The sequence below is a fragment of the Rousettus aegyptiacus genome, unplaced genomic scaffold (genome assembly GCF_014176215.1).
Source record: "Rousettus aegyptiacus isolate mRouAeg1 unplaced genomic scaffold, mRouAeg1.p scaffold_m13_p_5, whole genome shotgun sequence".
Classification (NCBI taxonomy): Eukaryota; Metazoa; Chordata; class Mammalia; order Chiroptera; family Pteropodidae; genus Rousettus; species Rousettus aegyptiacus.
The window spans coordinates 83,850,589-83,866,595 of record NW_023416308.1 but is presented as its reverse complement, the minus strand read 5'-3'; the positions used below and the strand labels follow the sequence as shown (position 1 = coordinate 83,866,595).

At 47.2% G+C, this 16,007-nt stretch overlaps 1 protein-coding gene and 1 pseudogene across 2 annotated transcripts in view; both read left to right on the top strand.

The window, feature by feature from the left end:
* The window catches only part of GALNT18 (polypeptide N-acetylgalactosaminyltransferase 18), a 308,997-nt gene that overhangs the window by 288,671 nt on the left and 4,319 nt on the right, over positions 1–16,007 (top strand). The window contains exon 10 of one of the 2 annotated variants that reach the window (XM_016135450.2): positions 8,040–8,204. In XM_016135450.2, the coding sequence (XP_015990936.1) occupies positions 8,040–8,204 (165 nt within the window). Of the gene's footprint in view, positions 1–8,039; positions 15,531–16,007 lie in introns of those variants that run through there. The other variant, XM_016135449.2, reaches the window with a different exon arrangement.
* Positions 763–880, top strand: LOC118603532 (annotated as a pseudogene).

Genomic DNA, 16,007 nt, shown 5'->3' with positions numbered 1-16,007 from the left:
GCCCAGCTCAGAGGAGCATATGCTGAATTAAATTGGATCAACTACTGACCATGGCTTGAGTGCCAGTTATAAACCTCTCCCTCCAAACCTAGGAGATTCATGTGCTTAGCCTCATCTGTTCCTCCTCCACCAGGGAAACAGGCTCACAAGGTGGAGCCCTGAGCTAGAGACCTAGCTTTCCACATTTCTGCTCCTTCACAGTTGCAGCAAGCAGGATGTTTATCAATGTGTCTGTTCCCAATAGCTACCTGGTTCTGTGGTTAGTGAAAATAAGATCATTTTGGAAATGACTCCCATTCGTTCCTGATTTAGCATCAATGCCCTGCAGCCCTCAGCATGATGACTAACCTTTGTGTCAAGGGGTTAATGAGCAGTAGCCAAACCCTCAAATCAGCCCTCCCTCTCTGCAGAGCGGCTGGTAGTAGCTCGTTTTTGGTAAAGAGAACAAAGAGCCCATTTCTAGCACATATTATGAGTGTCACTACCACCACTTTACAATGAAATTTAATAAAGCAAGGTTCTTCTCTCCCACCACACCCACAGCCTGCTCGCTGTTTCCATGAGTCCCGACCCACAGGCCTTCTGGCCAGTCAGACATGGGGCAGGGCCACAGATATGAGGGTAGTTGAGACAGGGCAGCTGGACGAGCAGTCCTTACTGGGTTTTCTCCTTCTATCCCAAAGATACTTCTGTCCCTGTCTGCCTGTTCTTGCCCCACAGTCCCTGTGAGCCAACCAGGGGCTATCCATATTTCAAACCTCAATCTATGGCCATGCCACCCTGAACGAGCCCGATCCCATCTGATTTTGGAAGCTAAGCAGGGTCAGGCCTGGTTAGTACTTGGATGGGAGACCACCTAGGAAGACCAGGTGCTTAGGCGTAAAATATAAAAAATGAGGGATTGTAAGCCGACAAGATCTTTGCAATATGTGAGGTCAACCAATGGTTGCCTTGCCTAAGAAAAATAAAAAATAAAAATAAATAATAAATGTCAAGCCTCACAACTGCATTTTACAGGTCAGGAAACTGAGGCTCAGAGTGGCTTCCCAGCCAGGAAGTAAAAGTGAAGACCCACCTGACCTGGAAGCCCATGTTCTCTCTATCCCAGCAGGCTACCTGTCTCCTAGACTGATGGTTCTCAAATGTTCACCTCCATCAGACTTACCTGGAGGGCTTGTTAAAACACAGATTCCTGATTCAGAGTTCCTGAATCAGTCGGTCTGGGATTGAGTACAAAAGTGTGCATTTCCACCAAGTTCCCACATGACTCTGGGCCCATATCTGAGAGCCATTGGCCTAAATATTGGTGCTTCCCAAGCTCTTGGCTACCCTCATCAAATACATAAGAACAATGCCCTTGCATATAGGGATCCAGCTGGCCCGCCACAATAAGGAGGAGGCTTGGAATCCAGGAGGTTGTTGGTACGGCCTCTCCATTTCCTCCTGAGGCTGCGCAGTCTCCTTCATACAGCTGGTTTCCAAGCTTGGCCGCACATTGGAATCACCTGCCTATGACTAGGTCCCACCCCCTAAGATTGTGATTGATGGGTTTAAGGCTTTTCAGACGATTGTAACATGAAGCCAAGCTGGAGACCACTGCCTTATCCTGATTGCATTTAGGACTGTGTCCTTTTGGTTCCTCTCTCCATTTCATTTGCCTGTCGATCTTTCTTCTCTTCCAAGGTCCAACACACATCCCCTCCTCCAGAAAGCCCACTCTAATGCAGTGGTCCAGCCCACAGGTTGGCCCTCCCCTTCAGTGATCTTTGCCGACCTCCCTCCATTCTGACACTTTGTAACCACCCATTATGTGTCATTTTCAACCCCTAGACTGTGTCTCTATCTCTAAGGTGCCTCACTCTTCAAAGGCCCCAATCTATATGCTGGCATTATTGCCAAGGAAACATCACTTAATGGAGGAAATAAAGCTGCTCAAAATCCACATGCCCGTTGTTTGAAAGGAAACTGGTACCTCGGTTGTGCCTTGAAATATTTATATTATTAAGTAATTTAACCAGCCCCATTTTGCTCCACATTCCTGATTTGCCGGGAGGCCCTCCACCCCTCTCCCTCTGCCCATCCCATAATTCTTTCATCTCATCTCTGCTCAGCTTGGGAATGGCTCCAGAATTTCCATAAAGGTTAGGTAGTTATGGAAGTCTGGATAGAAGAGGAGATTGAATGATTGAAAAATATGTAAATTGGTCATTAAAGACTGTAAGGCAGTGGAAGTTGGAGACAGGAAGCTAAAGCTGCTCATCAAGTGTTTACGAACTCTGATTGGTGGAGTATAAGCTAACGCATGGTAACTAAGCCTTAATGGCCCTTCCTGGACAGGTACCTCATGTTTTAGGGCAGTGGTTGTCACACTTTTTGGTAAATTCTTTGTAATCTTTTATTTGAACAAAATATTATGTGAAAGCTAAATATAAGAAAGAGAAAAGAAGATCATCCTTGATTGAGTTGGGAGAGGACCCTAGAACCCCAGCCACCAGCCCTGGTCCTCTCAGACATGACTCCCCTCAGGAGCCCCAGAATCCCTTCTAGGAGCTCCAGGGACTCAGTGTGAACAATCTGGTGGAAATGACCCTGGTGGTTCTGCTGCTGGTTCTGAGGGATGAATTCAGGACAGTTCTCCAGGGCCAAGCGAGCCCCTGTGCTTCAGCCAGCCCAAGCTGGTTCGGGACAGGGTTAGAGGTGGTGCCCCAGCCCCAGCCCAGGCTGATGGGAGGCCCTGCCAAGGCCTGGGGAAGGCTGTCTGGGCTACTTGACCTGGAGAGTGGGATGAAGGCCCTGAATTATCAAGAACTCAGCCTTCCCTGGAACCTCCCCCTTGGCAGGGAGGGGAGAGGGCGGCTGATTAACGGTGTACCCTGGTGAGGTTTTTAAAATCATCTTAGCCTCACTTTTTTCTATCCTTAAACATGGAAGATGACCACAGATATGGAAGTACCTAGCAGAGGGTCTGGTGTATAGGGATACAAAAATATGTTTGTTTTCTTTTCCACCTTTCCTTCTTGAAGCAGTTTCATCCCCAGTAGCAGTTTCTGTCTAAGAAGTGATGTTTGATTTATGTGAGGGGCAGATTTTGTGGAAGTCCATACCTCACTCTCTGAGAGAGGTAGGGCCCACCTCCAGGCCTGCCAGGAAGAGAAGGGATCCTGAGGGCGTCTGGAAGGGGATCTACCTGTATCCTGCAATGCAGGGGCCCTTGCTTGTCTCAGAAATGAAGTGATGGAGCCAGGGGAACCTTCAGCCCTGGGGGTCTTTCCCCGGCCTTGGCTCTGTGGCCTTGAAAGCAGGAGTGTGTACCCAGGGGCACTGTGGGCTCCCTAGCTGGCAGTCCAGCTTAGCTATGAGTCATTACTCCTGCCCCCAGCCTCAGGGAGAACATGCTACTGGTGTGACACCTGAGATAGGATGTGTTTGTTCTTTCACGCTGCCAGTGATTTTTTTCTTTCTCTTGCAAGCATCAGAATGAAACACCTGAGCTGGGGTTTGTAGCTCTGCCTAACTATGTGGGTTTGGGTAGAGAATGAGCTGAATCAATCATTTGCAGTTGAAGAGGATCTGTGTGGTCTGAGATGTCATTTCTATGCCCAGGGAGTTTGTAAAACATCCACAGACCGGATAACAGCTTGCCCTCCATCTGTAACGTGAATTACAGGAGTGATGTTGCTGTCTTTATACTTTGTACCAACTCATGTTATGGGCCTGTAAGTAAAGCCCCGTCCAGCCCTCTGCTACTTCCTTAGTCCAGGCCGCCTCATGGCTCAAAGGGATAACAATGGAAGCCTCCAAGCCAGCTTCCCTGCCTTTCCCCCTCCAGCCTGGCCCCTGCATCTGGAGTAACCCGAGGGAGGTACGCGAATGAGGTGAGAGGTTTCGGGTGCAGCTCTAGAGTCAGACTGCCTCAGTTTGAATCTCAGCAATTGCTCTCCAAACTATGCAACTCTGGACAAGTTTCTTAATTTCTCTGTGCTTCGGTTTCCTCATCTACAAGATGGGGACAATAGTAGCACCTGTCTCCATAGAGTTATTAGAATTCAGTGAGAAGAAGCATGTAAATCATTTCTCGTCTGGCAAATAGTAAGAGCTAAAAATATTTCAGCTTTTATTATTAGCAGTCTAAGGCAGGGGTGTCAAGGCACTACTGACATTTTGGGCTGGATAATTCTTGGCTGTAGCGGGCTGTCATGTGCATTTGACATGTTGAGTAGCATCCCTGACCTCCACCCACTAAATACCAGTAGCACAGCAGCCTTGTCCCCTGCCCCCATAATGACAAATGAAAACGTCTACAGACATTGTCAAATATTTACTGATTGGCAAAACTCTCCCTTTGAGAAACACAGTTCTAAGTCGTTTCATCCCTGAACCTTCCAGGCTCCTTATTCCTCAGAAAGTATAGCTGTGCTTTTTGGGCCTGTAGGCACTAAAGTGGGGCATCTTGTATTGAACTGTTTTCCCTCTTTTGTGTTCAGGCCGTTTATTCATTCTGTCCACTACTGGCTGGGCTTCTGAGATGTCCAAGTGATGCCTCGAAAGAATCCTCTTTGCTAAATCTCCCTGTGATCTGCCGGTTTTGCAATTACACCACTGAGGGTGCACTTTGCTGTTGGCTTTTTCAATAACAAACAACTGTCTGTTTCTATTATGATTTTCCCAGACTCTGGAGTAATAAACAGCTCTGATGACCACTGGATCAGACAGTAAGGTGCACACATCTCTCAAGCATCTCCCTCAAACACTTCAGAGCAGCTAAGTGGGTAAAACTAATGTCAGCTATTACCTGGGCAGCCGCTTTTGTCTATAGAGCCTGCCCTGGAGACAAGTGCCACACCCTGAGGACAGGGATAAAGGAAGGAAGTGCCTGGCTCCCTGACTGTTCTGCCTTGCACCACATTCCTGAGCCTCAGGAAATCTGGGTCCCGGCACACCCACACTCAGTCCTGAGGAGAGCTCACGGTGCATTCTGCCCAATGGCAGAAAGAGCTCTGTGCCTTTGGGAGGAAGCCCAGGTGGCAGACAAAGGCCCTACACTTTTGCGTATTCAGGGAAGGCTTTCTGGAGGTGCTAAGTTTTTGTTTCTGTTTTCAAGGTAGCAAGAATCAGGGTAGGCAAGTGGGAGAAGCAGAGACAGTTCTTAGATTAGCATGATAAGGACCATTATTTTCAACTTGGCTTTTGGATCATCCAGGACAGAACCCAACTTAGAGGTTATTTACTGGAAGGATGGATGGGTGGGTGGATGGATGGATGAGATACCTAATCATATCTATTTAATTTACTAAATCTTACCAGTTATCAAATTCCCTCACCTCCAATAAACTGGAAGCTGTAGCAGATCACCAGATTTCCTCAGTGGCCAACTGGAAATCTAGGCCACACAACAGACGAGAACTGCACGTCTTGCCCTGCTTAGGTGCTGAATAGGCTCCCTTTGCCTCCGTGCTCTGGTCACATTTCCACACTGAAGTAGGGTACTTGACATTTGGCCTCTGCTGAAAACTTTGGTCGCTATGATCCCTCACCTCTGATTTGGGAAGAATCAGATACTTTTAGTAGTTTTGATGTCTATTTCCATGGATTTGCCAAAAAGATAACATGTAAGCTTACCTTAGAGAGCAGATCCTTGCTGCGATGAGTGTCTTCCATTTATCCTTCCAGACCCATGCTCTGTCCTTTTCCTTCCACCCTGTGAAGCTGACTTTATGAGATGCTATAATGGGTTCACAGCTTCCGGTTGGGTTCTGCCAAAGGGCTGGTCCAGCGGAAGAATGGAGTCGTGAGGGGAGGGTGAAGTGTGAAGTTGGGCATTCGTTCCCACCACTCACCATTACCATCAACCCTTTACCTGAGTCTTCTTGCAAGTCCATCTTCTCTACATAACTTTTCTCTCACAGATCCTGGTAACTGCTATCTACTCTCGTCCCTTGAGCCTAGGAGTGGTAACAACTCCCTGTTACTGTCCTTGGGGAACTATATCATCCCCGTGGTGCCCTTGCACTCCACCCACGCCATTGAGAATTGTGCCTTTATTATACCTTCCGTGGATTCCCCTATGTTGAGTGTACCACCTCTTTCCTTGTGGGGTCTTCACTGATATCCTGGCCTGAGGCTCTTCTTAGGACTGAAGTGACCCTGCTGTCTCTCCACCCCGCTCCTTGGACTTCCAAACATCAGGAAGAACATGCTTCTGAAGGCCCACCCTCGCTTACTCTGCTTCCCTGCACTGCCCTTCCCGCCCCTCGGCCCCTTTTATGCCCCTGCACTCACATTTGACAAGTCCTTGTCAACCACCTTCTTTTACTAAAGCAGGAAATACTTCATTTTGCCATTAGGAATGAATTGAAAATATTTACCAGTGAGAATTTTTGAATAGATGAAGATAATGAGGCCCTACCCTGAGTTCTAACCTAAAGCAAAGAAATGTGGTATTTTGATTTGCCCAGAGGCCTAATCATTGGTGGAGGTGTTAATTCCTTTAGAAATGTGAAGAAAAGAGCACAGAACCTTATGACTGCCCACTCAGAGCCCTCATTGTAAACCACAGCTGGGGAAATGATTAAAAACTTTGAAGGCCCAGGGTCATGTGGCTTTCCTCTATATCAGGACCAGCCTCCATTTCTGTTAAAAAAAAAAAAAAAAAAAGAAAGAAAGAAAAGCATGACTGGAACACAGCCATTCGTTTATGTACTGTCTATGGCTGTGTTCATGGTACAAGGGCAGAGCTGGGTTGATGGAGAGAGTCTGGCCCTCTGTGAAGACAACAGTTGAAACAGCAATGACTGCTCTTTTTTGAAAGCCCTGCTTACAGTGTTGGCTCTTGACTGGCCTCTGGGAACTCGGATTTCAGGAGGGTTCCCACCGTGTGCCTAAACCAATTATATAAACAATATGGTTTATGCTAAATACCTGCTTTCCTTCTGGAAATCAGGAATTCTGGTACATAGCAGGCAGAGGCTGCCTACATGACGAGCCCCCAGTAAAACCCCTGGGTGCTTAGCCTCTAACACACTTCCCTGGTAGACAGCACTTCACACACGTCTCAGCTTCTTGCTGGGGGGATCCTGTGCATCCTCTGTGACCCCTTAGAGAGGACCCTTGGAAGCTTGTGCTGGTTTCTCCAGACTGCCCTGTGTACCTGTTCACTTTGCTGGTTTGATTTGTATCCTTTCACTATAATAAATCATAGCCATGAGTACAACTATATGCTGCATCCTGTGAGTCCTAGAGAATCATGGAATTTGGCATGGTCTTGGAGACCTCCCAACACATCTGCAAAGCCAAAAATATTTGCTATCTGGCCCTTTAAGAAAAAATTTGCCAGGGGCGTCTCCATAGTGTAGTGGTTAGCACTACCCCAGGTGCGCCAGGCCCTGGGTGCACGCCGTGAGCGTGTAAGAGGAGACACCCCACCTTCAGAGATCCAGTTCTTAAAGGGAAATGGCAACATCCATAGGTCAGGGGTGGAAGTTGGCGGGGGCGGGGGCGGGGGCAGGAATTAAAGGCGGGGGGGAATTTGCCAACTCTTGTTCTACCCAGTCTTAGTATGAATAGAAGTTACCTGTTACATCTCTCTCGTCCCACGAGGCTGAGTACTCTGAAGGCATGGCCCAGGTCTTTTGCTCTTTAGCTACTGGTCACACATAGCATCTTGCATGAAGTAATTACAAAGGGAGGAAGTCAGCAAGCCTGTAAATAATGGATTCAAGAAGTATTTTTTTAAACTGTGGATGGTGAAATCAATTTAAAAGGTTTTGACTGATGATTTTCAATGAAAGAATAGAATAGAAAATAGAGTGCATTGCATATAAGAAGGCTAAATTTCATTTCTTGGAAAATTTGTTTCAGTTATACATGTGGACCAAAGGCTATACCAGATCATGATGTAAGATGGTTTCTTCTTATCCATTGCAGTAGGAAATATTTGAAAGCCACTGGATTGTGATCTCTTTGCCGGCTGCTCGGGCAGAAGCCCCACTTCGCCTCCCTATCTCTCCGGTCACTTAACCTCTTTCTTCCCCCACCCCTAGAATGTGTACTACACGAGCAGTCAGCAGATCCACGTGGGCGTCCTGAGCCCTACGGTTGATGACGATGACAATCGGTGCCTGGTGGACGTCAACAGTCGGCCTCGGCTCATCGAATGCAGTTATGCCAAAGCCAAGAGAATGAAGCTTAATTGGCAGTTCTCTCAGGTAACAGCCCAGAGCCCCCAGGAAGAGCAAGAGCACAGAAAATGGGGAGAGGGGCCACATGGGAGGAGAGGCAGAGGACAGGGACCCTGTGGCAACAAGGAGGCTGTGACTCCAGGCCAGTTCTCGAGATTTATTGAACACTTACTACATGTCAGGGGTTTCACATAAATTGGCTCCCCGACTCCTAATATTGGCTCCGAAGGAGGTTGTTATTGTTACTGTCATTGTTGTTTTCTCATTTAATTTTTGGATATAAGGAAACAGGCTCGGAGCAGGGAAACATCTGCACAGAGTCCCACAGTAAGGGATGGGGCTGGGATTTAAACTGGGGTACCTCTGACTTTAAAACCCTCACATTTCACCTACACAAACCTCTTCTCAGGAGATGAAGCCCCAGTTTCCCAGGGATAGACACTGCCGGGCCATGTCTGGTCTGTGACCACCGTTACCTTCATCCCAATAGGGGATCCTCTAGGGGGTGAGGTTTCCACACAGGGCAGTGTCTTGGGACTATTTTGTGAAGGGAAGTCTGTTTCAACTTCCTGGGAGAGGAGCAGGGGGCAAGGACCTGGGCTGTCCTGGGATAGCCCCTGGAGGTCATGGCCCAGCCGGGTACCTGCCATCCTGGGGACTTTGTGTTCCCTGGATATGAGTGTTCTCGAACTAAAGTAAGCTTCCTGGCCCCTTCAGAGGCCTTGCTCCTCCAACCAGAATCGCCAGGGAAACAGGTCCATAGGTCTTGGCCTCTCTGTGTCCAGCCTCATGCAGTTTGACCTTAGTAAGCAAAGCAACTCCGTCTCAAAGATGACAAAACAAGATTAAATCCTCTGACCAAGACCACACAGCCTAAGAGCAATGAGCTGGAGTTCCAACAGGCTGGCCGAATGTGAACCCAAGCTGCTCAAATATCCCAGTCCCGTAGGCAGGCCCACTGCTTCCTCTCCAGCCTTCGCGGACGCAGTCTTCCCACATGAGCCCCGGATTGTAGGCTGCAGTGACGCAGCTCCATCTCCTGTGTAGATCGCTATGGCTTGGTGCCCCTTGCTGGCCTTCATCTCACCTCTCCATCCCTGACTGGGATAGCGAAGAAAACGCTCTGCTAAATGGGTGTCCTTGAGGTATACACACTCCCAAATCCAGCCCCTTGTTTCCCTCATCTTGGCATGTTGGTATGTGGAGCCCTGGAGACTGAATAGCCTTCAGCTACTTACATTTCTATCTAATTAAAACTCTTGGGGTGCTTTGGGAGTCATATCTGTGATCCTTCTACCAAGGGAACTGTTCAGAAATAATACTTTGAAATCCCTATTTGCAAAGCCAGGGCAGCCACTCTTACTCGATATTTTAAAATTAAGATATATAAATTTTTTTTTTAATGTGAAATGATCAATATCAAGCGACCCAGAATCTGTCCCCCAAACCCACATTGGTTAGGAGCTGCAAGGCCAGAGGAAACTGGGAGCCTCTTAAATGATTAGAGTCATGCGCTTTGGGCTCATTTTCTTGCAATGGGTTTTAATCTTTGCAAATTACATGGGGATCCTACCAACCAGAATGTTCTGGTGCAGAAGTTGGGCTGAAAGGAGCTTTTACTGGTGCATTTCAAATCTTTACGGTTTCACATTCTGCATTATTTACTCTCCTGAGGGCTGCTTTTAAACTCCACAGACACTCAGGCTGAATTAATTTCAAAATAATCTATTGTGATTTTCCCAGGTTCTTCTATAAAGAAGATATGCATTTGCATATCTTAGTGTTTCATCTCATACCCTGATATTCTGTTTAACAAATAAAATGCCTTTCCTCTAACTCTTGCTAGCTCTTCTGAATTTCCAATGCTTCAGGATGAATCAGGATAGTGTTAGAATCTGACACTGAGAAACCACACTTGACGAAAACATCTCTTGGCAACGCTGATGCACAGGGCTCTGATGAGCAATTTTCCGATAATGAACATTTCTTTCCTTCAGTCATTCATCAAACATTTATGGAGCACAGGGGCTGGGCAGGAGGAATGCAGATATAAATCAGACATGGCCTCTGCCCTGGAGGAGCTCATGGGCATGTAAACAACAACAACAAAAAAAACAGGACGATGAGGGCAGAAATGAAGGGGGTATGGTGTCCTGGGAGCCCAGGATGACGGGCTCCGTCTGTAGATCTCGGGGAATATTCGAGGCTTTTTTGATCTGACTGGATCTTGAAAGTTGTAGGACAGTTCCCAGGTGTGGAAATGGAGAAGAGAATTCCATGCAGAGGCTCAGCCTGGGAAAAGGCAAGAAAATGCAGAACACAGTTGAGGAATAGAAATCTGATGTTGGTGTGGGTAGAGTTTAGAATTTTCAATGGGGCAGATCAGACTGAAGAGTCAGTTTGAGCAGATAATGGTGGTCATTGAGAGCCATGCCAGGAAGTTTGGACTTTACCTTAAAGGCAAAGGGAGGAACTAGGGGAGATTCTTAGGCAGTGGATTGCCATGATGGTGTCTGAGTCCCTCCAGCAGCAGAGGTCAAGGTGGACTGGAAGAAAAGAGGCTACAGACAGAGAAGCGAGTTAGGGAGCTGTGCCATTGTCCCTGTCAGAGAAGGGATGTGGGGCCAGGCAGCTGTTGGAGAGGACTTTGAGAGACATGTCAGTAGTCTATTGGAAGTAGTGATGGATTAAATGGAGGTTGTCGTGAGAGGGGATTATTAATCCAAGACCACCCCAGGCTCTGAGTTTGAAGAACAGCCAGAGTTGTCCCTCTCAAGCAACACCTGTGTTGATGTGTTTCTCACATCAACATGCAATGAAAAGTCATTAACATTAGTGTGGTAGTTGTTGCCTTCGATGGTTTTCTAGCTTGTGACTCCTCCAGGTTTAAAGAACTTTCTAAAATGACTACCTACTGCGACTATAAATTCATATGCAGGAGTATAGTCCTTTCAGTCTTCAGAGGGGACCTTGCATACTGAGATTTCGGGGGTTCTGGGATTTGGTGATGTGGCATTAGTGAAGAGGCATTTAGTCAGTCACACCTGGACCAGTGGAAGGAAAGAGAGGAAACAGATATCAGATCATGTAAAGGAGAACTTTGTGTCAAGATACCTATCAAGCAAAGCAGTGGGCTGTCTCCCAGTGGTAACGAGACACACCCCCTCTTCATTTTCATCATTACTTTGCGTGGATAAGCAAATGACATGTGTCCTCTAAGGTCCAACTTCCTTGGCTAAAGGAATGGGGACTTTGTGACCAGAAGGACATCAACAGTGCCTAAGCTCTGCCATCAGGTATCAGAAGGACTGTCCCATGCAAGAGAGAACAGGCTTGTCCTGTGTAGCCCTGAGGGACCAGTGGGAAGAATCGGGGACAATTTTAGAGCAGCTTTCTCATAGTCAGAGCTGTCCAGACATGAGGTTGGTAGTTGAGAGAAGAGATAGGCTCAGGGGACTACTCAGCAGGCCATCTGAGGCCCTGTAGCTCTAAAAAGAGTTGGTCAGACTTGATGGTTTTAAGGGCTTGCCAATCCTGAAATTCTGTAATTCTAAACTAAAGTTCGACAACAACCCTGAGAAAGGCTTTTTCTACCCAGAAGTCCCACTGGGCCTGCCTTAATAAAAAGCACCATTAATTTGAAAATGAGCTGAGCTCCATGCGTGAGGGTCATCTTCGTCTCACTTTATGGAACTGTTTTCTATTTCTCTTTATGCCCCACTCTTCCATCGACCAACAGACTGGAGGGCAGAACCATGACTTACACGTTCAGTATCTCCAGCACCCAGCGGAAAGCCTGAGACAGAGAAGACATCCAGCCTGCTGTTGGCTGAATGAAGGAGTCCTTTATTAAAATTCGCAAAGATTAATTAAAGGTCTCCTGTGTTCCAGGTCTTAAGCTAGGTTTCTGAGAAACCCAATGGTGAGCAAAACCCAACCCTTGATGACTCTCCATGCACGCTGAAAAGAAAAAAAAAAAAAATAGTCTTATAGTATTTCAAGGACATAGCAATGTAAAAGTCAAAAGACTTTGCATAGTTGGAAAATTCCTAGTTCCTACAGGAGCACTTTTAGGTGGTAGTGCATCCCAACTGCATACACAGACATGCGCTAAATGGGGTACACAAAGTTCCAGAGTAAACACATGCTTCTTCCCATAACTTCTGATACATGGGAGAGAGGTGGAAATGTTTTATACTAAAACAAGTATGAGTGTGGTGTGGAATGGAATACAAATTTGTATGAATATTTTTGAAAACAGGAGGCTTCAATGAATTGTCAGGCTATTCAGACTGCATTTCATGCTGCCAGCAGATGCTGGGGGTGCCATCACTTCCGCTGGCTGTCGGGGTTCTTTGGTGGAAACTGGCAAAGTCTAATGAGGACTCCCAGGTTACAGAGATCAGTGTTCCCACTGGCGGGCCATCCCACACCTCAGCCCTGTGCTTGCCTCGTTCTCAATGCAGCATCCATGCGTTTTCCAAGTGAGGAACAGCCAGGATAACAACAGAGATGTATGTTAATGCCCAGAGAAAGGAGATGTTCGAGAGTAAGAGGAGCCTGCCTGGAAGAGAGCTGAGCGCAGAGCCAAGCCTGTCCGTCTAGGGACAATTGGCTCTGATTTGCGGAGTCTGATTTGATAATTTGATGCAAGATGAGTAACCCACTCAAAACAGAACCTATTTGCAGAGCACATTTCCTAGGGAGCACCACTAATTCTGCCAAACAATTTCCCAACACGCAAGGAGGAGGAGCCCTTGACTTTCTCCCACTCCGATCCCCAAGTGCTGAGAAGAAGAGGCTATAATCGAGTATTTCTTTATGGCTTTAGAGTAAAACAGCTTTCTATTCCCAAGTCATATGAAGGCACAAATGTGAAATTGTCCAGCTTCGAGGGACTGACAGAGCTTTGTTTAGGCCCCAAATGTTTTCTTAGTTATTTTTAGTTTATGGCGGTCAGCACTTTTCTGTTCGCCCTGCTCATCCCACAGAGGTCCGGAGCCAAGGCCAGGTGCGATGGCTCAGCTCCCCACTACTCAGACCTGGAGGAAACTTGGAGATGTATTTATCTTACATTTATGTGGTGTTTACTGTGTGCCAGCTAGTATTGTAACTGCTTTATAAGTATTACTTAATCCCATGACAGTGCCATTAGGTACTTTAATTATCCCCATTCTACAGATAAGGAAACTGGGGCACAGAGAGATTGAGTAATTTTTCCCAGGTCAAATCTGGGAATTCTGTCAAATGTGGGCTTTATTCATGCTTTAAATCGCCATACTGTGGTGCCTTTGTCTCACCTCTGGAAAGCCAGTGAATGGCTGCAGTGGGAGTTTAGGGCTGGGTCTTCCTGCCAAGCCAGTCGCAGGTGCGTTTGATCCAGCTGGATTCCCGCCTCCTCAGCAAACCAGCCGTCCTCCTGTCTCCACAATCTCCCGTCACCTTTCCTTTTGCACTTGACATTGCTATTGCGCCATCTTCAGTCCAAAGGACCTTCACGGCAAATCCCAGGCAGATCTCACTCAGGTACACGTGAGTCTCCTCAAAGAAAGACAAACACCAAAAGCACTTATTGAATAAATGGAGTATTGAATATTCGTAATACGGAAAGACCACGTTCCTCAGCAAAAGGACTTAATCTCAGGTTTCTGTAACTAGCACTGACATCCCACCCATGCTTTGAAGTATTTGATTACTAATTATTAACTACTTAACCTGGAAACTCCCGAGCCTACTGTGCTTAAAGCCAAAGGCCCACTGGGCCACTTGCCCATTGAAAATTAATTAAAAAGGAGAGTGGATTGGGAGCTCTGAAATAAACAGAAGTTTCAATCCAAGATTCAGTCTACACACAACGTCCTCGTGAGCACTTTGATTGTGAACCAGAGACCAGCTTGAGCTCAGCCCAGGTGCTCCAGACACTGCACCTCAGGGAGGCGAGTGCAGGCCAACAGCCAGGCCCCACCCTGAGGCAGGGCGGTGGCCATTGGTGCTCCCCAAAGTGTGGTCCTTGGACCAGCACCGTCACCAGCAGCAGCACCTGGAAATTCGAAGAGGCACATTTTCAGCCCTATCGGAGACTTACTAAATAAGAAAGCAGGGCCCAGTGCTCTGTGGTTTAACAAGCTCCCTAAGGACTCTGTCTAATCATCTACCTACATCTCTAGGAAGAGCCAGGTTACTTAGTCTGGTGCTGACTGTTCCACGCCCAGCTACCACAGACACACTTGGGGAAACTGAGGTAGAGAGGAAGTGCATGGTTGTGTAATCTGGGTTAGTTCCTCAGTGCCTCAGCCCAAGGGACCCATGGGCACGGACCCACATACCACTGTGCACATGGTCAGTGCTCCAGGTGGAGACAAAATCAGAGTGCCTTCAGTGCTCCAGCACCTTTTGCAAACAAGAAGACTGAAGCCCAGGGTGGCTCAGCCACTTACCCAGGGTCATGGCCAGAGAGGCAGAGGCAGGGCTGGGAGCAGAGTCCCATGTTCTTGGCTTCTGCTCATACTGCCTCTTATGCCCTTTCTCGTCACCACTCAAGAGGCCCAGAGGAGAAGGAATTAAGTTGGAGGCTGGGCACCCAGCTCCAGGAATTATTATTAGCCTTCCTAATTCTATACATTCGGCTTTCGATTTTTTTTAACAGTTTCCATATTTAATTTGGTCTCCGTTCCAATTAAGCTCTCTGTGTGCTACAGCATCTCTCCTGCCAGGTTTAATTGGCCTTATTTAAGTTCTTTAATTAAAAGTATTGTGTGTTTCCAGATCCTGTAGTTGTAAGTATTACACAAATAATTGAGATGACCAAACCAGTAAACCAGGTGACTATGCCCTCCACAGGGGGCGGAGCTGGCCAGAGGCTCTGCATCAAGCCACATCCCCCAGAGCCTGGACCTGGCCCAGAGGCTGCTGAGGACAAAAGCCTGCTAACAGGTGTCCCTGCTTCTTTCCTTCCTCCAACACTCTGTGCTCAATACAGAGGTCAGAGTGACCTGCTTAACACACCAGTTCGACTCTGCAACTCCTGGCCCCGTCACCAGGCTAAAGGCCAGAGGCTGTTCGGTGGCCATGAGTCTCCACATTACTGCCCCACCCTCACCTCTTCGGCCTCTCTCCACCTGCTCCCATGTCCACTCGGAGCTGTTCCCCAAACACACCAGGCCTCTGCTGGTGCAGGAGCTTTGCTCAGGGGCCCAGGGCTTTCCCCAAGTATCCCCTGGGCTACCTTCTCTCTTCCTTCACATCTTTGCTCTGTTCTCACCTTCTCAATGAAGATCACCTTGCAATTGCAGCCTGCCTCCTGCTTGCCACCGTTCCTGAACCCTCTTACCCTATTTGTCTAAGTTTATTCAGGCTGCCATAACAAAATTAATTAATTAATTAATTTAAAAAACATAGACAGGGTGGCTTAAACAACATGCATTTATTTCTCACAGTTTTGAGACTGGAAAGTCCAAGATCAAGATGCCAGCAGATTCAGTGTCTGGTGAGAGGCCTTGTCTTGTCTTACACATGACCACCTACCTTCTCACTGTGTCCTTACATGGCAAAGAGGGAGAGAGAGCATCCTTCTTGTGTCTCCATATAAAGGCCCTAATCCCAATCACGAGGGCTTCACTCTCATGAACTAAATACCTCTCAAATGCCCCACCTCCAAATACCATCATGTTGGGGATCAGGGCTTCGACATGGATTTTCGGGGGACACAAACATACAGTCCATAACACTGCTCTATGTTTTTGTGTACAGCTTTATCACCTTCTAACACACTGTAGAATTTATTGTTTGCTCCTGATCCTAGAATAGTCTTCACAAAGACAAAGATTCTTT